This window comes from Electrona antarctica, assembly GCF_951216825.1.
Source record: "Electrona antarctica genome assembly, chromosome: 11".
NCBI lineage: Eukaryota > Metazoa > Chordata > Actinopteri > Myctophiformes > Myctophidae > Electrona > Electrona antarctica.
In genome coordinates this window covers 24,973,584-24,996,635 of record NC_136792.1, presented here as the reverse complement: position 1 = coordinate 24,996,635, position 23,052 = coordinate 24,973,584, and the positions used below count along the sequence as shown (strand labels likewise).

General features: G+C 44.6%; 2 protein-coding genes across 3 annotated transcripts in view; both read right to left on the bottom strand.

The window, feature by feature from the left end:
- Positions 1-8,715, bottom strand: LOC306932565 (uncharacterized protein). 2 transcript variants are annotated; one of them, XM_079514406.1, is made up of 7 exons: positions 8,593-8,715; positions 5,580-5,921; positions 4,653-4,747; positions 3,420-3,576; positions 2,283-2,495; positions 1,839-1,889; positions 1-1,419 (listed from the first exon to the last, which is right to left on the bottom strand). In XM_079514406.1, exons 2-7 carry the CDS (start codon positions 5,743-5,745, stop codon positions 647-649), a joined length of 1,455 nt encoding a protein of 484 aa, XP_079370532.1. In that variant the 5' UTR covers positions 5,746-5,921; positions 8,593-8,715; the 3' UTR covers positions 1-646. The 2 variants fall into 2 exon arrangements, with proteins under 2 accessions (XP_079370532.1, XP_079370533.1); XM_079514407.1 differs by having other exon boundaries at positions 1,839-1,859.
- A 410-nt stretch (positions 8,716-9,125) lies between these two features.
- LOC306932459 (synaptosomal-associated protein 25-like) overlaps positions 9,126-23,052 on the bottom strand; it is a 19,738-nt gene continuing 5,811 nt past the window's right edge. Inside the window, exons 3-8 of the mRNA XM_079514285.1 lie at positions 20,502-20,543; positions 18,932-18,980; positions 17,396-17,522; positions 14,348-14,491; positions 10,304-10,448; positions 9,126-10,018 (exon numbers count right to left, since the gene is read on the bottom strand). Of these exons, the coding sequence (XP_079370411.1) occupies positions 9,956-10,018; positions 10,304-10,448; positions 14,348-14,491; positions 17,396-17,522; positions 18,932-18,980; positions 20,502-20,543 (570 nt within the window). The 3' untranslated portion in view covers positions 9,126-9,955. The remainder of the gene's footprint in view (positions 10,019-10,303; positions 10,449-14,347; positions 14,492-17,395; positions 17,523-18,931; positions 18,981-20,501; positions 20,544-23,052) is intronic.

Genomic DNA, 23,052 nt, shown 5'->3' with positions numbered 1-23,052 from the left:
TATTCTGACGGCTGCTTTGAACCATAGTGTCAGTAATAATTTAATTCCATATTCTAAGCAAATAAAGGCCTTGCACCGTAACATTTAGCAGGTCCATTTGCACATTCTCAGAGATAAATTAACACTCAGGATTAACTGTGTGTTCTCCCGACTGTGGACTCCTACGTATATTGTCGTTTAAAAAACGAAATACAAAATGAAAAGAGACGTGCAAGAGAAATGTAGCATTTCCTCAGGCGTGTGTGTGCATCGATCTGCACCCCAGCATGGCCTCACCTGCTGCTCTTACACCCTTAGCCCACCACCCATGACCTTTCACCCTACCACCCGTATCCCTCGCTCCAATATCGTGGTTGTGCTTAAACCACTTAAACCCTCCCTTTGTTCCATCTACACACCAAATATCTTTGCCAAAAACAGCCCATCTACCAGCTCAATGTGAGCTTGTAGATCGGCCATTTGCGCCGCACGTTCTCCCCAGAATAGGGACGCTAGGGCTCAAGTGGTAAACCCCTAAATCTCGTCATCCGTCCAACTTTCAACGGCCAAATCTCTCCATCGTTCCGACTGCATGGAAGGGTGCTGTCAAGCGCTCTCGTCTAATCCGACCTCCCCTCCTTCTCGGAACCGCGTCGACTGTAGTCGCTCACGGACGCTGTCCAGTGCCACTTCCATCAACGCCAGCGCTGCCGCCACCGCTGGTTTTGTCCCCGAGCATGGCGAGCACCGTGCCGGCGAAGTCCTTCAGGATGTCCACCGTCTCGCGCTGCATGTGCAGCGACTCTTGCACGAACTCCTGCTGGCTCTCCACCAGCAGCTGCACGGACTGGGCCAGGCCCTCCAGAGAGTGGGACACTGAGGACAGCAGCATGCGGCTGGCGTGCTGCTGCTGCAGGCTCTGGGCCGCCAGCTGGGAGAGCTGGGGCCGCGGAGGGGCTGAGGAGGAGTAGGAGGGGGCGTGCGAGAGGTGCGGGGGTGGCTGGGAGTAAGAGTGAGGAGGTGGCGGAGGGGGGAAGGCCGCGGAGGAGGAAGAGGGGGTCGGAGGAAATACGGAGGAAGACAAGGAGGCGCCGCCAGCGGCGGGATGGAAGGTGGTGCCATTGGTGGCGGACGAGGAGGTGGGACGAGGAGGAGCGTCCTCCCTCCCCGCCAACATGGGCATGGGGAGGGAGGACAAGGGGGAGTCGGAGGCCGGCGGGAGGAAAGGGGAGGCAGAGGAGAGAGGAGGTCCGAGGGGAGGTCTGGGGGCCGGGTTGGGCAGGCTTCTGGAGTAGGTGTGGCGGGTCGGCTTGAACTTCAGCAGCGCCTCGCCAGAGGAGAGGAGGGGGTCGAGGGGCGGGAGGGAGGCGGAGGACGACGGGCCTCCGGGCCCGAGGCGCGTGAATAGGGAGTCCATTTCCTTATCGTCTGCATCAAAATCTGCCAGAGCGGAGACACGAATGTAGATTTATTAATTACACACCATGTAATGTGTACAGAATACACTGAATGTACATATACATTCAATAATGTATATTGTTTTTTATGGGCATGATATGGGGCAATGTTTTTGAACATCGCCCTATATCATGTTGTATTTGCATTCAAATTTGTCATAACTTTTGTTTTCTGTTCAAATGTTCATTTTCTGATAATATGCAGCTTTTCCTTTTTTCAATTCCACACAATTCATCAGAAAATGAAAAGAAAAAACGAATACACGGCACACACACACACACACACACACACACAAACATGAGACCATTCTTGCACCAGCCGTCCACTAATAAACTTTCTTAGGGAAACAGTATATGGTCAAATGAAAGGAAACGCTGACTTGTTTTTCGCAAAACTCTTACCATCTTCAATCGGGTCGAACTCTACGTCAGACGAGGCATGGAAAGGATCCCCTGGAGAGAGGGGAAAAGAAAAGTCAGCTCTACCTTAATTAATGGTGCGTTCATGTCAAGTAGGATCTTGGAAGTGCCTGTCAGAATACAATTGATGCCTGAAATAAACTTTGAAAGTCTGTTTAAAACCATAAAAGCACATTGTTATTTCATGTTCAAAGCTTTAAAGCAATATGACAATTTACTAGAGGTTTGGGTTGAGTAGTTAGCTTGACAAATATTGGTGAGATATGTTCCGTATAGATGATCCTACAGTGTCAATTTGCTCATGTTTTTTCTTGTGTCTATGTGACGTCACAGCACTAAATCGAAGCGGAATCTGCACTCTGCGAACATTCTGAGGATGTTTCCTATCCGATTGTGCAATACCCAGACCAAAACAATCATCTTTACCACTGGGTTCTTTCTCGGGCGTGGAGAGGGGCGATACATCAAAGGAGGTGGCGTCGAAGGAGTTGCCTCCCGGTAGGGTGAGGGGATTGTTGTTGTCCACTGTGCTCAGGTAGCTGAAGGCTGGAGTGGGGGGAGGGGGGACGCCCTTCGCCAACTGCCACTTTTTTAAATCCATTTCGTCATCATCGTCCCACTCCAGATCACTGTTATTATCTGTCCAATCAGTGGATAAAAATACACGGTCAAACTTCCCTTTCAGGCCTAGATAAATGCTGCGTGATCAGCATTATTTACGCCTTCACCCGTGTGAACATTACAGTCTAAAGCTGCCATTCCTCAACCGTTTGTTTTATTGAATTACGCACCTGTGTAATTCCAATGTGTGTACTTATGGGGATTGCTGTGGCAGTGTTCATACTTGGAACTGCATTTAGATGGCCGAGCTAAGTGACCTAGAAACCAAACTATGCTGAGGAAGAAGATCCCGGGCCCTGTAGAGAGGATGGTTCCCTGAATTTGAGACAAATTATGGGTTCACGTGGCGTTATCAGCTTTCCCCACGTCGCAAATGAAAGGCATTGAGCAGCGTGTTCAGGCGTCTCGACGCAGCAGTCAGTTAGCTATGATGTTAGTATTGACATCAGGCATGTCCATATTTGGGCATAATCCAGGCACTTCCACAACGTGGATTTTGCACTGTCATTAGGGATCTCCATAATATATGGGCATACAACCGTTGCCTAACAGTCGATTCGTGCTGATGTCAGGGATCTCCATATATGGGCATAATCTGGGCACACACCCACGGGTATCTCCATATATGGGCATGTGACGTGCCATCTGTGCCGACCTCTCAGGCACGTCCATATCGTTGCTGAGGTTATCGCAATGTGGAGTCCCGCTTTATCTCATCGTTTCTCAACGTCGGGTCCAGGGACCACCAGGGGTCCAATTGGAGTTTTACAGGTCTGTAACTCTGAGAGTTAAATTAACACAAAGGATTTCACAGTGTAGATCGGGGTGTCCCAGAAATAAAAATCATAAAATAAATCACATTAAATGGGGGTCCGTGGCCTAATGCACATCACACTGGGGATCCCTGTCTGACATTAAGAAGGTTGAGAATCACTGCTCTACCTGATCCAGGGGCCATGAGCAGGATCTTGTGAACCATCCTCTCTACAGGGCCCAGGGTTTTCTTCTTCAGCGTAGTGCTGTTGGTGCCCCTGAGGGCGGCGATGCGCCGCTTCCCGTCACACTTCAGATCCGCCCATTTCTTCATGATCTGACGAACCTGGGAGGTGGAAAAATAGATGCACACCTTAATAGCCGGGGGGCTAGGGTCATTAGGGTCCACAGAATGAGAGGCCTGCTCTGCCGGAAACACCGCGAAATAATGTTATGGACATTTTTGAGGGGCGCTAGCCCCTCATATATAAGTTTAATGTTTGTCTTTAGTTCAATGTTTGTTTTGTAAACACCATTGACAATGAAGGGAAAATGTACGTCATAATGTGCCTCATTACGTCATATTGTCTCTGTATTGTTAATGGCGTTTAATGTTTGTGTTGGCACCGTTTGTTTTACATCACCTAATCCAGAGTAATCTAGTAAAAGAGTGGCGACACTAGCGTTGACTCCCATTGTAACAATGGAATGCGGAAGTGCTCATTCTATCTCAATGGGATAGTTCCAGCCATAGGAGCAATGTTTGGAACTATAGCCCATAGGCACCCGCTTTGCGGCGAGATCAAAGCGTGTCGCTACTCTCTCACTTCACACGGCTATGATTTTTGTATACCACACCATAGACTACCTATAAAGGCAACATTTTCCCAATTTCATTATGCTTTAAGTAGCATGCGACATGTAGGGGGTTTTCATGATTCTGGATCCATTCCAAGCATTAGATTTACACACAAAAACATGTGCCATAGCCACTCGCCCAAATGTGCCCAAATGTGCTGACCTCATCACATCTGTGATGACGGCTGAGGCCGTTTTTAGCCCAAGGAGTGTTTTTCGTGCAAAACAAATGCTTGGAATGGATTCAGAATCATGAAAACCCCCAAGTTTGACATGTCACTCACATGCTACTTAAAGCATGATGAAATTTGGAAAATGTTGCCTTATAGGCCTATATGTCTATGGTGTGGTATACTAAAATGGCCATAACTTTTTTTCGAGCAACTTCTCTGACTGCTACCATTATTAATAACAAAGTTCAAAGTTAACCTAATCTTAATCTTACTATAATCTATATACAATTTTCCTCTTGAGGGTCTCGTAAATCACTAAGCTTCTCTTTTCCAGCAGGATATTGCAATATAAGAGTGACTGCTGTTACTTATCAAGTATAGTGTTAGTAACCTCTCTGTGGTTCTCTCCCAGGTCGTTGATCAGCTCCGTTATCTCAGCCCATGTCTGTTTCTTGGCATCTGCTGAAACGCCGTTGTTGAACCTCTCTGCTCAGACCATTAGAGAAGAGGAGGGGTGAGGGAGGAACCAATAGAGGCCAGTAAGGAAACGGCGGTGAGGAAAAGGGCAAGACAGAAGGAGAGAAACGAAGAGTGAGGGAGAAGAGAAACGCGGTTAGAAGATTGGAAGAAATTATTAACAGATGTGGAGGGAGCAGGGAATACAGAGAGGAAAGACCATTAGTCGTCTTCTGTATTTATGAACTAGTAAATACAACCTGCACTTTAGAGCACTGGTTCCCAAACAGTGGGTCGGGACCCAGTTGTCGGACAAATCTTTGTGAGACGCGGTTAAAATCAAACACAATAAAGAAAATTACTGCCAGTGTATTGACGTGATTTTTTCCCCAAAGCCCACACTGCCAATCACATGTTTTGAAGTGTGTTGTATGTTTTTAGTTTAGCTAGATGGCGCTCTTCGCTAACTAGGAGTCACCATGTGTACGATGAAAAAGGAAGTCACGTGATGTGATCGCAAAATCTCAGTCACTGCTGACTTCCGATTTGGGAGAAAACGTTATCTCACCTCCCTTCATTTCCTCTCCATATATATATATATATATATATAAAAAGGTAGACAGTCTACAAGTCACGAAAGCAACGCACAGAGAGAATTGAGAACCACTGCTGAGAACCGTAAAATGACACTACTACTTTATAGCAACGGATCTCACATCTCGCACGCACACACACACACACACACACACACACACACACACACACACACACACACACACACACACACACACACACACACACACACACACACACACACACACACACACACACACACACACACACACACTTCCCTGATACTCACTGAGAAGGATGTATCGGTTCCGTTTCACCTCGTCCAGAAGGAGTTTGACTTCCGTGAAAGTAAACCGAGGTTTGGACCTTATCGCTCCTCCCGAACTCTTCCCACCCCCCAACCTGTACGGCTCGTCGTCATCTTCCCGCCACACGCCAGACACAGACATGTCCATTTCCTCCTTCCTTCCTCTTCCTCCGCCTGTCCACGTCTAGGCCAATCCAGTGTCAGGGTCCAAAATGGTTAAATATCCAACCCGGAGCCAGTCCAGAGAAAATCCGCTTCCGGTCTTTCGCTGGACCCTCGAGGCCTGCTGAGAGCCAGCGGGAGAAAATACAAACGGAGGAGAAGCTAGTGAGGAAAATATAGAACAGAGAGACAGACAAAAGGAGAGAGGACGAGGGGATGAAAGGAGAAAGGACAAGGGGATGAAACAAGGAGGGAGGACGTGGGTGAAAATGAGAGAAAACAGGAGGAGAGGGAGTTAAAGCCTATTGAAGAGATGCAGTTAAGCCACTGTTAAGCACTAATATTAATATACGGTACCACAAATGGCAATGATAGCAGATCTACAAGATCACAGTGGGATGCATTATAAGCTTGTGGCTCCTGTGAATAGTGCAAGGCATCTAAGACCTATTGACCGTTGACCACTAAATTGCACCATATGCAAGATATTGTTATTTGAGGATGACGTTAACTACTGTGTGTTTACTTTAGTGGGGGAGTGTGTGGTAGTGATAACACAAAAATAAAGAAAAAAAACACATAATGAAGGCAAAAAACATCTTGCCAAGTCACAAACACTAAAACTGTATATTAATGATAGAGCCTGAGCAGTATGTGAGACCCAGAGCCTTAGAGTATAGACAGAGTTGCAACATTGAAGGGGCAGAAAACAGCCCGGTCACGTTGTTCATGTACTCGAGCCCATAGACTCCAATGCATTCCATAAACTTCCGGTTGTCCCTTTTATAGGCACAAACCAATAGAAGTCTATGTAGCCCTGGCCCCATGAAGTGAACAGAGTTGTCGTAACTCTGTCTTACGCTATGGCTCTGGTGAGACCAAGTGTCTTCATCCCTGAGACCGGAGGGTCGCACTGTGATTGGCTATCTGGCTGTCAGGCAAATGAAGACAAAATGATCCCAACTGTAGTAATAATAATAACCTATGTACAGCAACTACAATGACAGCAGGGGCAGTCTTTTTTTATAGTAGAAATCAAGTCATGTCTACTTGAATAGATAACATTATCTATAAAATGGTATTTTCAGAATACCAGACTTTTTTTGATTGATTGAAATATGTATTAACAGTTTGCAGAATTACAGTACATTTCAAGCACAAACTCAATACAAAGACTGTTAACTGTGAGTGGACGACCCAATTAAGCATTACACTTGTTTACAAGAGGGTCCACTATGTTCAATTCATCAAAGACAATATTGCATTGTAACAATTCCTGAAAAAAGGTGTTCTGTGTTCATGCCCCACCGTACGACGGTGTCGCGCGTCGCAAAAATAACCTAATCTACAAGCTCAGATGTCCTTAACAACCAACCAACCAGAGCGCGACCGTCCCTCCGGGCTATGGGATCACCGGCCTCGTGCACAGTGTTGCCATGTCGGCTTATTATAAGCGAGTTACCGGCTGCAGTTTTTTGTACCAGGGAGCCCTGTACCAGATTTGTGTTGGAATGTTTCAAATATTCCAAATATACCATATATATTTTTTAAATAGCAGATCTACAAGCTCACGTGTCACAGACTTGCTATTTTCAAATATAGCCGATACCGATAAGTGCTCATGTGGTACATCGCTTCTTTCAGGCTTGTTTTCCCTAGACGTATCAACAGCCATTAAGAAATGTGAATCCCTTGTCTCCTTCAAACCACTCTCAAAGAGCACCTACACATGCAATTCTAAACCTAGTGGCTGCAATTCGAAACTGGCACCTGTAAAAAATAAAAAATAAAGAGAATCTGGGTCCCCCCCACCCTGTATAGGTCTTCATGTTTTTCACTGTTTAACTTTCTTCATAATGATTTCCCGTTTTTCATAGAAGTGTACATATTTGTAAGTCTTTAAATGTTATTATGAATTGAAAATGTAGGACCTTGATGGTTTCGCCTTTAAAGTAGCAGTTTTGTCGACTTTCGTTCTGAAATGTACTGTACCTATTGTACTGTGAATGTACTGTGATACCGGAAGGTCGCCAGTTCGAATCAGCGGTCCGACACGTTAAAATTATCACCGCTGAAGTGCCCTTGAACAAGGCAATGAACCACTACGATGAAATGTGTTCTATGAGCAGGGCCTGGCTGGAAACAAGTTCTTGAGCTTAGCCCAGATACCCTGGGTAAATATAGTAATCATTTCATTTCATTTCATACCAATTTCAATCAACCAAACCTGGTTGCGTATTTCCCTCACAATATATGGCAACACTGATCGTGCGGCGGTGAGCGAGCGTGAACTTCCGGTATTTCTTTGTTCACAGCAGCGCTGTGCTGCCTGCACCTCCCTCCTCCTTCTCCAACCCCAGTCCGGTCCGGTGCCTGAGCCTCCTCCTCATACCTCCTCCTCCCCGCGCGCACACACACACACACACAACAGAACGGGAGGAGCAGCCCACGAACGGATTCCGCCATGTCGGGTCTTTTTTTTCTTCTTCGCTTCGTAAACGGACGGGGAAAAAAAACCTTTTACGCATAACGATAACGGACGCCCCGTTTGGCCGTTTATAAATACACCGCGGGTTGTATTGTTTCGGTACCGTAGGTCGATCGGTGTGTCGTTCGGTTGCTTGCGATATTAAATGCATAGCTCGTGTGCTAAAATGCGCGAGACAGAACCACGAAATGTCGGCTAAGCTTCCATTTTTATTTTTCGCGATACACGCATTTCGTAATTTCTCTCACCCCCCGCGCGAGCTACTGTTGACGCGTCGACGGCACACATAACACGATAGTTAACTTTAAAACGAAGGTTGTGTTGGATGTTGGGTGCAAAATTTACCAGTATTAATGACGTTGGGTTTTGTCTCTCTCCCCTCCTCCTTCTCTTCCGCAGCTCTCTCTCCCGAAAGTTCGGAGTGACGAGAAGAGCGAAATGCGCAGACGCGCGTTTTTTTTCTCCTTCCATCCTCCACCACCACGTACAGAAACGCGTAACATTTTCCCTGAATGCTGGGTCTGCAACGCCCCCCACCTCCCAGATGGCCTCATTACAATGTACACACACACGCCATCTCCCAAGTCCCCCAAGTTCACGAATTTTGGGACGCAATTATGCTAATATGATTAGGAGTACAAATTACACCAACTGACCCTTTTTGGGGTCTATTTGGTGCCATTTGTACGGTTGTACCCCCTCAGACTCAGAGTTAGACCCCCATGCCCCCCCCCCTTCAAGTATTTTGTATACATAAATTAATATCACGAGAACTCACACTTCAGGGATGGTATTTTATTTCAACACAACACATTAACAATTTAACAAATACCAATTACACTCAGTTTGGGGCCTTTAATCAATCTCGCAAGGCCTGCCATTGACAATATCCTCAAATGTTACTAATTGATTATTAATTATGGCTAATGATTATCACAGATTTGCCAGCATCATCAAGAATTAGATCTACAATCTTACCATTCTATCACTTCTTCAGCACAATGCGTATAACCTGTTATTAAGAAGGCCCCAAAACAAATACACTAATAGCTAGGGAAATTATTATAGGCTATTGTCAGGTGATTTGACTGTAAGTAAATATATAAAATCACAAATAAAGTGCTTTTCATCTTCAACATTTTGCTATGAAAACTATTTCACAGAGGTGATCACACCTCTTGCCTGTAGACCTTTCCCTGCTGTGTGCGCAATCACGGTGAAAAATACATTCAACGTCACCTCACCTCCATTTTGCATCAACGTCGAGAAATGGAAGAGAGGGGACGAGTGAAGAGGACATGTGTGACCGCTTGGTGTCGCCCGAGGCCTTCCTCTAATTACAAATACGTATTTCTCCATTGGGCAATACCTCTGTCGGCCAGCAGAGGGACCCAGCGCGTGTGTTAAATGTCTTTCTGAACATTTTGAGCACTAGGGGACAATGGGCCATGTAGTGTTTACATTGGGGAGAGTAAGAATGAAAAGTGAAAATAACTATTTTTTAACTGCCACTAGAAACCATATTATGACACATGGACCTTTTTGTGACAAAGTATTTTAAGGAGTATTCCCGCTCTTAAATAAGGCAGAGGCCCGTGCCCCGTGGTACTCGCACACATTAGCACAGCATACAGGTACATGCTTATTTCTAGAACACAGTCAAGAAAACAGTAACAGCTGTATAGTGTGTAAACGGAGAAGGACTCTATCACTTAATGAGGCTATTGGCTTTCTGGTTGGCTGCGTTGATTCGGGACACGTTGAGTTCAGCCTGCAAAAAAAAGAGAGAAAAGAAACCTTACAATCTTTGAAAAGTTCCAAGTGATGTGTGTGTGACCTATAAGAGTTACAACCGGCCACTATGATTAGCTAATCCTCTGGCTCAAAGTGTGTTTAGTAGTCAAACCAATTGGTGCAGTCTTTGGTTGGAATGAAAACTCTCAGCTACTCCAAAAATGTCGTACATTTGACTCCACACACCCTACACCTTTCTGTGTATCGCAATTATCGCAAGAATGCCGTCATCAAAGCGCTGGCGGCCGGTGCCACTGCCTACCTTGCCATGGATGCGATCTATCTGTGGGATCTGCACTTGGATCTCGTTGCCCATGTCCAGGGCCATGCACTTCAGGTTGCCCAGGATGCTGCCCACGTGCTGGAGGTTCTCCTCCATCTCGTCCTCTCGGGCGTCGTCGGTCACCCTGAGGGGGAGGGGGGAGAGGAGAGACAGGGTGGTGTAGGCAGAGGAGGGAATGGGCGGGGGTTGGGGGGGTGAGAAGAAGAGATGGAGGGTGCAGGGAGTTGATGGGAGGCAGAGAGCGAGAGGGAGATAAGGAGGAGTTTGAACCGCGTTGTGAAAATGTAATGGGAGGGCATCATGAGAAGGATAGAAGCAGTGGGGAGAAAAAGATAAAGAGGCATTTAAGTGGAGGTGAGGAATAGAGGAAGGAGGAGAGATGATAATGATATAGTTATTGCAACATGCGCGCGTGCATGCACACACACACACACACAGTCACTGAAAAGAGCATGCAGGGCTGACAGCTGTATGGTACAAATAGGCTATGATTTATGTAGATTTTCTATTGCTATTGTGTGTGTGGTTTGCCAATATGCTCTGTTTGAGCAGCTGCTCGATTAACAGATGACAGAATTGTATGTCAGTTTGTTCTAAATGAGAGCAAACAAATGCGTGCGTGCGTGCGTACACACACACGCGCACACACACACATTAAACTCCTACACTGCCTTCCCTAGATCTAATTCAATTTGTTGTCAGACACACGTGCGTGTGCGCGCACGCACGCACGCGCACACACACACACACACACACATTAAGTCAAGTCACAAGATGTGTTTATTGGAGGAAGTTCCCTCTGAATGCTGACCACACCTATTATTACATTACGACATGTATCATTTCTGAATGACAGAACATCACAAATTGTGAATGTGGTGTGTCTCTGCAGGAGTCCAGCCGTCTATAAGGTGGTCTGTGTGTCCAGAGCTAATCTCGCAAACTGCTGACCAATAACCAAATGTATTGTAAACACTGCCAGTATATGACAGAAATGGGCTACAATAATAATATATATATATATATATATATAAATAATAATATTTAAAGTACATTTTATAATGGAAGTCAACAGGGCTAGGAATAGGGAGACATGTGAGACAAGATGGGAAGTCGGATTCAAACTAGTCCTTGTGACTCACAAGGAAGCTGTGGTTATTGCACTAATTGCCTGCACCACCAGGCAAACCTACTAACTCCGATTATGTTATGTTCCCAATAATACATTACTACATCAAGAAAATTAGTTTAGCTTACAACCATGTTGCCAATGTTACATGACACATCATCGTCTAGTCAAAGCTAGGGCTTTAAGCAACTAGTCGACTATTGAACTAGTCGACTAGTAAATCCACTAGTCGACCTTGTTGGTGCTAGTTGACTTGTTTTTCCCCCCCGTTTTTGTAGGCCTCAAGTTCAGCTAGATTATAGTTATAGTTACCAATGTACACCGTTTTTAAATGTACACCTATTGGCTGGGTTTCCCAAACGCATATGGTGTAAGACATGTAGTGCCGCGCATGCTCAGATGCCCTCATAGGCCGCACACAGAAGCCTGTGAACATAGACATTTCGTGCATAGATATGGTATGGTAGGCCTCAAGCCTCAGGCCTGGTATGGTAGGCCTCAGGCCTCAGGTCTACCATTCTGAAATATATATATATATATATATATATATATATATATATATATATATATATTTAGTACAGAGAGCCTACTGTCAGCTGTCCAGCAGTCCAAATATTATTATATAATTAAATTATATTAAATTTCAGAATGGTAGAACTGAGGCCTGAGGCCTACCATACCAGGCCTGAGGCCTGAGGCCTACCATTGCGTGGCACATCTATGCACGAAATGTCTATGTTCACAGGCTTCTGTGTGCAGCCTATGAGGGCATCTGAGCATGTGCGGAACATTTGCGGAACATTTTTACATAATAGGTACGGTAGGCCTAGTTAAACACAACTAGTCAACTAGGCAACTATAAGTGAAAGCCCTAGTCAAAGCTAAGTGTCTCTGGAATATTTCATTAAATTCATTTCATTTGTGAGAATGGCCAGAGATGGCCAGAAAACTAGCCTATTATAAGGGATAGTTCCGAAATTTTTAACTTAAGCTGTATGAAATATTTGCCATTAATATAGTGGTTGCAACTGTATTAATTGATTTCCAGAGTCCCGTGGTGGGAGTTCTGCTCTGGTTTTGGTGAAATATTAAGTAGTTCTGGTCATTTTGTGGGGGGCACAGGGGGCCACGCATTAAAAGTAAATTAATTCACAAAACTAGCGTCATTTGTATTGTTGACCTATTTCTACCATATAGTGCAACAAAGTTGAACGAAAGTTGCGCTAATATTTTAGAAATAGGTCAACAATACAAATGATGCTTGTTTTGTGGATTCATTTAATTTTAATGCGCCCCAGTGCCCCCCACAAAATGACCAGAGCAGAATTCCCACCACGGGACTTGGGCAATCAATTAATACAGTTGCAACCACTATATTAATGGCAAGTATTTCATACAAATTAAGTAAAAAAATTGTGAACTATCCCTTTGTATTGAGTTTGTGCTTGAAATATACTTTGTACTTGTGCTTGAAATGTACTGTAATTCTGCAAACTGTTAATAAATATTTCAATCAATCAATCAATCAATCCCTTTAACAAAGAGTTGAAAAGCGCCTGTCCTAAAAAAAAAATCAATAAAAAAGAAACAATCAGGTACACTCAGTGATGTAAATAGGTTTTCAATGTAATGGGTCCCGGGATGCACAGGTGGTCATTCGAATGAGTCCCAAAAAATTCTTATGAGTCCCAAAAAAAATCACACCTATGTGAAGTGAGTGGTGCAACTCCGTGAGGGGGTTCGCGGGGGTGGGGGGGGGGGGGGGGGGGGGGAGTTCCAGACCCCCAGGAATGCGCCCAGGGGGCCGGGTCGGTTCCAACGGTTGTTTGTGTGTGCGCACAGATGGTGAAAAACAACCATGGTATTTTTGTGCTCATACCCAGACACCCAGACACACACATAGCTCCGTAAGGGAGTATATATATATAAAAATATCAAATAGGCCTATACAGTATATGTTTTTATGTAGGCTAGTAGTATTAGCAAGCACAACTCAGTAAGAAATACTAATAGTGGGCAACAGTGGATTTAACATAGCTTAATATACCAACCAAAAGTTGTTTGCAGTTGCAATTATTGTACTTAGCCAAAATGCAAATAGGCTTGCCATTGTGGATGTAAAATAATTTCTTTGGAAAAGTGGAACTTAGAAGTCACTTGAGTCCCTGTCTACAGGGAAGAATGGCCTGCGCAGCCCTACACAGTACACACATACACACAAGACAAGAGACAAAAGAGAAACGTTTATACAGCTGCCATTAATAGTGCCGTTGATTGCCAAGTCAAGTCAAGTCAGGGACCAGGGTCAGGGTCAACGAGGCTCGTTAACCAGCTGACTCATATTTGCGTTGAAAGCGCATCCATCGAGCTCAAAGCAAGTTGGAGTGAGAAGCGAGCGGAGCAACACACTAAAATCGGTCGTGGATTTATTTTGGCCGGTCAATTTGAGATGAAAAGGTTAGTACTAGCAGACCTGTATATGTATAACGATCAATATTATTCCAGAGTGGTCCAAGAAATACGTTTAAGACGATCGAGGGCTCATCGTGGGGGGGGGGGGGGGCAGTGTTTGACCGAAAGAGTGCTAGACTTCCACGTAGAACAGTGTGTGACCGAAAGAGTGCGCAGAGGTTGTTGGTGTATTGCGTCTATAAAGTGCGTTTTGGGACGCAAAACGCACCCTATTTACATCACTGTACACTGCACCATCGCTACGCCTATCCTCTCAGCTATGAAACCTAGAGAGTGGTCTTGTACTGTACATGAGAATTGTAGTTCTTCAGTTTTAGGTTCAGTATTAGGTAGTACTTTAGTAGTAGTTTTGTACCATGACTCTTTTCTCGTGCTGCTCAATTTTCAGCCACCCCCCTGCCCTCAAGTCCCCAAACACACACCTCTTTATGTAAGGCCCACTCATGATCATCTGCTCGCGCTCGTCTACGACCCTGTTGGAGGACGGCTGATTGGACACCACGCCATCGCTGGAGGCTCCGCCCCACACTGCCTTGTATGCCCCGCTCTCCTCAAAGGCCTTTAGCCTGGAGGGGTATAAGTTAGAGAGCGAGAGAGAGAGAGAGCGAGAGAGAGCGAGAGAGAGAGAGAGAGAGAGGAGTGGAGATGAGAGACAGAGGAGGGGAGAGAGAGAGAGCACACAATTGTGAGCTTGTAGATGTATGTATAGCATTGAAGTTAATGTATGTTTTGTAATAATAATCAAAAACTACATAGTAACTAGTAACTATAAGTTTTCAAATAATTGTAGTGTAATAGTACAACCTTTTGCCTCTGAGATGGAGTAGAAGTAAAAATACCTAAAACTTGTACTTAGGTACAGTACTAGTTACTTTCGTTTACACTACTGCCTAAAGGCGAGAGAGGCGTAAGGCCTCACTCAGACCTTTAGAACATTGATGCATGCTTGTTGTATGAATGTTGTGAGTGTCATGGACGCCCCAATGCATTTCCAATGGAAGTCACATGGTTTGTAGTCCACATTTTGGACTACAAGCTGTTGTATGGCTTTCGGCTGTGTTTCGACTGCGCCCCTCCCCCTCATACAACACAAATGTTGTGTCAAACCATGTGACTCCCATTGGAAATGCATTGGGGCAAGCTGTGTCACACCCTTTGTATACAACAAGCATACAGCAATCTGTTGCGACCGTGTGAGTAAGGCCTAAGGGAGGAAGAGATTGAGTGAGGGAGATACATTAGCCACTGTAGTCTGGTATCGTAGCCAGATGATCAGCAATCTACGCATACCGAAATGTGTAGTGTCATCTAAACTCAACGTAGGGCCTAGAACTGGATGGAAACCATTCTGAAATGTAATTGCAGAACCACTGCAAATATTTTAGGGCTGTCCTTTACTGGGACTGCAGTGTTGGTTTTCAAAGCATACAGGCAGGTTTGTTAGCTGCTGTTCTAGCCCTGTTTAGATGTCACTAGATGTGTCGGTATAGGCAGAGATCTCTGGTCGGCTATTTGGTCACATTTCTAATCCATAGGTATTAAATCCATTTCATTTATTTCAGTGGTTATCAACTCAGGCTGTAGGTAGGCTATGGCTAAATAGCCATTAAAGTTATTTTTTTTGTTTTTAACTTTTCTTATATGAATTGTATATTTGTCTTTAAATTAAAATGGAGGACCATGATATAAACAAGTCTTAGTGCCTTTTCTGGTAGCAGATTTGTATTGACCAGGCTGTACTTTTGTTGAAATGTACCTATTCTACATACTGTGAATAACATTGTCTAAAAAAAATACATCGCATGGATGCACCTGGGACGTATCCTCAGTGACTGAGGTCAACAGGTTTCGGGTCTACCAACATCATACCCCTCACTCAGGCGACCCAGCCGGGGTTGATCAAATCCCGATTTACGTCCCAGTAGCTACCCTCGATCAGTCCATCAGGGAATGAGCAAGGCCACACAATCCGTTGCTCCGGAACTACTCTGCCAGGACTGGGAGAACCAAATTCTGGCGCGTGGAAGGACTAGGCTCTGTGGGTTGACTCCTGTCCGGGACCCTCCTACGTCTCACCAGGTCCACTCCTGCTCTCACCAGGCCCAGGACCTGTGCGTTGCAGACTCCCAGCACCAGGCACTTCATTCAGGAGTGGTGGATTATAATGGCCCTCCTAAAGGCCTAGAGTTTGTTGGCAATCAATCAATTCAATGGCTAATTTTAAATTCTCATAGAAAAGCTTTTCAATTCTACCATTTATTTCACCTGGTGTTAACTAACTTCATAGTTCCTGCTATGAAAGACAGCAGCTCATTGAGTTCCCACGACCGGACTTGAGAACCACCAGTATGTTTCATCTGCATTTTGTAGAAAGCTGCAAGCTACCAGCCAGAAATTATAGTGGCAGCAACGGAGGCAGGCAGGGGGTTGGGAGGGGGTTAAACAACAGCTCGTACACACACACACACACACACACACACACACACACACACACACACACACACACACACACACACACACACACACACACACACACACACACACACACACACACACACACACACACACACACACACACACACACACACACACACACACACACACACACACACACACACACACACACACCCTGCATACTTATCACAGGAGCAGAGCCCACAGCATTTGCCCAGGTCTGTGAGGTTTTTCTCTGCTTCCTTCATGTCATTGTTGATCTGATCCAGGCCCTCCTCTATTCGCTCCAGCTGCTCTATGGACCACCAGCACCAGAACAGTAAAAGAGTAAAAAAAGTTGCAGGGGACGGATGGATGTTTGAGAGGGAGGGATATGGGGAAGAGGGGGGAAGAGATAAATAATGGGAGGCAGGAGGGAAAGAGCATGAGGAGAGAGAATGGTAAGGGAGGAGTGGAAGAAAAGAGGAGCGAGATAGGTGAGGCGAGATAAGTAAGAAAGAGATGGATTGTGGGGATTTTAAGGGATGGTGAGAGAGGTCGAGAAAAGAGAAGGAAGCGACACACAAAAAAACGAAAAACAATTCAGCAACTTGTTTCAGCCCAAATCCCAGCAACTCATAAACAAGCCGCCCACAACCCAGACTGCCTACAGCGGAAACGCAGGACACTCCAAACGCCACAACTGAGGAATAACAACAACATATGCATTAGAACAATGGTTCTCAAAGTGAGGTCCAGGAACACCTCATGGTTCCTTGAGGGGGTTTTAGCGTGTACAAATGGAACCAAATGGAACTTTACGGGTCCATCCATTTGTACGCTTTCAAAGTCAAGGTGGTCCCTGAAATGAAAACCACTGTATCAGAAAAAACACAAGACATAGGCGTGGCTATCACTTTGCTTTGATGAAACGACAGCTTGAACAACAGCTACATAGTGATGGACTCGGTTGAGGGTTTTGGCCACATGAAGGAATGCCGTGTGACGCGTCGGTAGCGTAGCCGATCGGAACGTACTTCCTGAGCGGCCAGGCACACAGGCCTGTGAGGCCGCAGCACCGTGCCATGTCTGTCAGGTTCTTCTCTGCTTCTCTCATGTCCCGGTTGATGGAGTCCATGCCTTCCTCTATACGCTCCAACTGCTCTGTAGGAGGAAGTGTTGTTTACTGCAGGGGTGTAGTGGAGGGAGCACATTAAGGGACCAATGCTCCCTCACTTTTATTAACTCTTTTTTCCCAGGTACGTATATATATGGACGTCGACGCTAGGTGGCGTCATATCCCAGGTCCGTATACGTACCTCAACGTATACTCCTCGTCTATATAATGGTTGAGGCCTACGGAAGCTTTTAACATTGGTCCGGTTCCTATAGCAACGCCCCACCGTTCCAACTATGGGATTGCAAATATAATCACAGCGCAAAGCAGTGGAAGGGAGGATTTTCAAACCTCCATAAGTCGGACTCCAGGATCGCTGTCCTTGGTGGATCCACATTTCGGATTTAATTTGTGCCTTTGTACCGCGACGCTGCCGCCATGTAAAAGCTTCTGATGAAAGGTAAACAGTGTGTGCTTGTTCCAATGTGTAGCGACTGTGTGTAGCGTGTGTGTGTGTGGGGGGGCGGGCAAACTCCGTCTTTTAAAGTGAACGCGTATGCTGGCACTGGGAACTGGGGTTTATGCTAACAGCTAGCCGCAATTATAGAGTTAATAAGAATAAGAATTGGGTTTTGGTCAATCTATTCAGTTTGTTTTGATATATATTGACAGCAACCTTATGTCACGCGGCTGCAACTTGCAGCGTGGGCGGTGCTATTGGGAAGCACCACCCACGCTGCAAGTTGCAGCCGCGCGCAAGCTTCATTTTCCATCCACCAGCTGTTTAAAAACCAGGAAGTGACTCCTGCTCTAAGCTGCATCTTGCTTGCGTCTTTGTGACGCGACTGTCTGGATGCAGGTTTACACATTCAGCTGACCACCCCCCCAGGTTATGGGATCTAAACTCTAAATAAGCTATGCAATACTCCCTGTATGCTTTATAATGTGCTGTGTATTTATATGTCATACTCCCCACTGCAGTGAGAATCCCAAGAACCACTCTGCCATCTCTGTCTTAACTCTGTCTTAACACAAACATTGAATGCCATTGACAATGAATGGCCAGCTCTGAGTGTTGAAGACGAAGGTGAGGATTCAAATGATTTTGATTGGCTGGAATGAGATAATGTATGATAAGAGCACCCCTCATTTCACAAGGGTGTGATTTAAAGGGTCGAAATTTTGCAGATGTTTTGCCAATTAAATAAAGTAAGTCTACTATGGAGCTCTAAAAACAAGTGTGTGGATGTTCCTTCTTTCTCTTTGATGTTTGCCTTGATCCCTTGACGTCCAGCACCTGGCCTAAATACAGGCAAAATATATGCACACAATCCTCCCTGCGAAAGTAAGTGACACAATTACCGACTGAAGACACAAAACTCAACACTAGTGTACAACTTGGGAAGTGACGTTAACAGACAGATAACAGATAAGAGAGAGACATAAAGATTAGTACCTCCTTGTTCATCCAGCATGACCAGCGCTCTGATCCCTGCATCTTTACTCTGGGGAGGACAACACGCACACACACACATACACACACACACACACACACACACACACACACACACACACACACACACACACACACACACACACACACACACACACACACACATACAAAATAAGCCATTAGACTGATTTACTTTGGCTAACACTGCAGGGGCATATCATTTACAGGCAAAAAAAATATCTACAAAAAAATAGAAATCCATTTTTTTAACCTTATAAACATTTTCAACAATAGTGAAAGTAGCAGATCTATAGGCTCAACACCTCACAAAGTAAAATAAAATAAGGTGCTTCTCATCACTGACCTAATTAATTCAAATAGACAGGGTGTTTCCTTTTTGTTTTGTTTCCTTTCTATAAGCTTGTTAAGCGGTGCAGTGCAAATATGAGCAGTCATCATTGCATCATTATATGAGCAATCATTACATTTGCGATGGAAACACTGGAGTCTAATCTACAGATTACGGCCGGAAGCTAAATGTCAATGATGATGATGTTACCTCTGTCTTTTTTTCCCCCTTCTTCTTCTTTGTTTTACTGTAAACCACTTAAAGCCTCTTATATACTCCCCCAGGGCTCTATATGGAGTCCACTCCTTTTCCCCCTACACCAAAACTCTAGCCCAGGGGTTCTCAACCTCTGGGACGGAACCCCAGGGCCAGGGGGGTCCCCATGCACATTATGACAGGAACCCCAGGGCCAGGGGGGTCCCCATGCACATTATGACAGGAACCCCAGGGCCAGGGGGGTCCCCATGCACATTATGACAGTGAATTTAAGAATGTTTAAGACCTATTTAATACCTAAAAATAGCTGATCTACAACGCCTCGCAACATGAGGCGCTGTGAGCTTGCAGATCTGCTATTTTCACAATTATCTTTGTGTCACATTCCGTGACATGTTTTGTATTTTTCTTGGTTTTTAGTTAGTGTTTTCCTGTGATTTTGCATTTTTCCTGTTTCTCAGTTGCAGTTTAGTTTTACTTTACACCTGTGTACTCTTATTTTGTCCTGCATTTGGGTCCTACGCTCTCTGGTTTCGAACCGTGACAAAATTAATCCTACAATTGCAACTGCTTGTCAGGGTGGGGGGGTCTACAGTTCAAATATGATTATTTTGGGGGGCCACGGCCTAAAAAGGTTGAGAACCACTGCTCTAGCGGTCTAGCCGATCTACAAATATCGCTTACTTTCTACAAATGTTCACCCCTACAATAGGGATGATCGTTCATTTAAAGTCGAACAGCATTGGCACATTTTGATAAAGATATGCTTCTTGGTAGATATATTATTTTGTTGATTACTGTAATAAATGATGCAGTAAACATACCTATATTAGATGTGAGATGGAGTGACTTCATAAATGCAGAAATACATAATTTCTGTTATCTATGCCACTTTTGTTTCTTTCTCTATATTTGTGTGTGTGTGTGTGTGTGTGTGTGTGTGTGTGTGTGTGTGTGTGTGTGTGTGTGTGTGTGTGTGTGTGTGTGTGTGTGTGTGTGTGTCCATACCTCCTCAACTAACTGCCTCATCCTCCGTGTGCTCTCCAGGGACTAACAGAAATATTCAAATGACATTAAACAGTTAAAACACTACAATATATGATGATACATATTTTATTTATATATTATATTTATATTCATTTATATTATTGGAAACATTTCGATATGTATTTTTTAAATGTTTTATTTTCATGAGCATCGCGCCTGACAGGAAACTCAGAAACCAGGAAACTCAGTGCAGTTTCTGCCGGCCCTTTAATTGAGCCGCCTCAGCATCACGTTCACATGATTCACTTCATCCAATCACACACTCATCCCATTTTCATACTGGCTATTATATTTAAACTGGAAGTTTGCACTGCTCAATCTGCTTGCTTACTTGCTGCTACACACTGATACTGCTGCGCTGCTGCCTGCTTAAACTTTGCTGCTCACCCTCCTCCACCCCAGCTACCACCTGTCGTTTTGGATCTGCTGTTAGGTACGGGGGATTCGGAGTCCCTATGGTTGGGACTGATGCGCTTGATCTCAGTACCTAAAAGCAGATCCAATTCATCGCCAAACCATAATAAATATATTGCTCATTTGTAATATATTACATCCATTCTTGAGTTGTCCTGACTGAACTAATAGTTTTGAAAATTAAATTATTCGGAAGTTCATATTCAAGTAAATGCACATTCAACTACAACCTTCACACACTCTCTCTCTCTCTCTCTCTCTCTCTCTATTTCTCACACACACACACATACACACACACGCACACACACACACACACACACACACACACACACACACACACACACACAAAAAGCAAAGCAAAGCAAAGTTCTTTGTTTACCCAGGGTGAATGGACTAAGCTCGATATGCTTGTTTACAGCCAGACCCTGCTCATAGAACATTTCATGGTAGGGGTTCAATGCCTTGCTCAAGGGCACTTCAGCGGTGGTAATTTTAATGTGCCGGTCCGGGGATTTGAACTGGCGACCTTCCGATAACAAGACCGCTCCGCAAACCATTCGGCCACCGCTGGCCACACACACACACACACACACACACACACACACACACACACACACACACACACACACACACACACACACACACACACACACACACACACACACACACACACACACACACACACACACACACACACACACACACACACACACACACACAGTCACACACAAAGGCAAATACAGTGCGCACGAGAGAGACCATGTATGTACGTGACTGTGTGTGTGTGTGTGTGTGTGTGTGTGTGTGTGTGTGTGTGTGTGTGACTGTGTGTGACTGTGTGCGTGCGTGCTTGTGTGTGTTTGTTTCAGTTCCCCCCACACCCACAGTGAGCTCATGTGTGTCTAGTCTAGTCTCTCTGCAGATGGTCGTCCTAGAGATGAGCCGTCTCTATGGCAACCAGGTAAGCCAGGTAGGAGCTACCTGTATGTCACTGGTTCTCAATGTGTGGTCCGGGGGACCACCAGGGGTCCATAATGCTGAGTGTACACATGGATTGATGGTTGATTGTAGATTGCCGGATGCCAGAGATAAAGCATGGTATCACATGGGGTTGCGTGGCTTAATGCACTGGTTCACAAACACTGGGTCGGGACCCATTTGTGGGTCGTGGACTCCGTTTGATGGGTCCCTTTATGTTTTTGTTCCCTACATTTTGTTTTTAATTAATATTATTTATTCTTTTGTAAAAGCGAAAAACATTCCCAAAAAAGCAAAACTATTTCATGAATTATAAACAAATTCAATGATTTTTTGAATGATTTCATGAATATATATATATATTTTTTGAATCTAAGATTTCCATAAATTAGAAAACAAATCTACAAGCTCACAACGCATCTAATTTCTCTTTTGGGTCACAGGCTAAACAGTTTGGGAACCACTGGCCTAATGCATATCAACCTGAGGGTCCTTGAAACTAAAAGGTTTTAGGATCAGTGGACTTTGTACATTTCTTTACTTGAATGTTCCATTTGTAGTAAAGACCTTTAGAAAGACCAGGGTATAATGTCATCTCTGTCGGGGGGAAACCTCATATCTCCAAAATTGTTACTTTTCAGGATAAAAACAAAACTAAAAACTAAAGAATTCTCAAATCTACAAGCTCAAAACAAGTCACTTTTGCGCTGCATTTCGAGCTTGCAGATCTGCTATTTGTTATGCTTTTGTGTGACGCACAGGACCACAATGGAAACAAGTACCACGTACTATTTGCAAACTGTTAATGAAGTATTCAGTCAATCAAAAACGCTGTAGTATATCAAGTAAGATAAGAGGTTTCTGCCCGACATCGGCAATATATGAGTGACACTGAGTAATGTAGACGGACAGCAGTTCAGTCAGACAACTCACGGAATAGATTTAACCAATATTTTTTATAGAATGAGAATACAAGTGTGCATATGATATTAATCTTGGCGTTCGGCTCTGCTGCATTTACTCCCTGCTCGGCACGATTAACCATCATAAACATTAAGAGCAGGGAGATAGATATACAATGAACCCCCCATGGGGAACATAAATAACAGAGCCCACCGGT

Excerpts from the sequence above, each read along its gene's own strand:
- LOC306932565 (XM_079514406.1), bottom strand. The coding sequence starts at position 5,745 with ATGGACATGTCTGTGTCTGGCGTGTGGCGGGAAGATGACGACGAGCCG. Across the intron at positions 4,748-5,579 it reads GAACCGATACATCCTTCTCA|AGAGGTTCAACAACGGCGTT; the intron begins GTGAGTATCAGG and ends TGGTCTGAGCAG. Across the intron at positions 2,496-3,419 it reads GCTCATGGCCCCTGGATCAG|ATAATAACAGTGATCTGGAG; the intron begins GTAGAGCAGTGA and ends CTGATTGGACAG.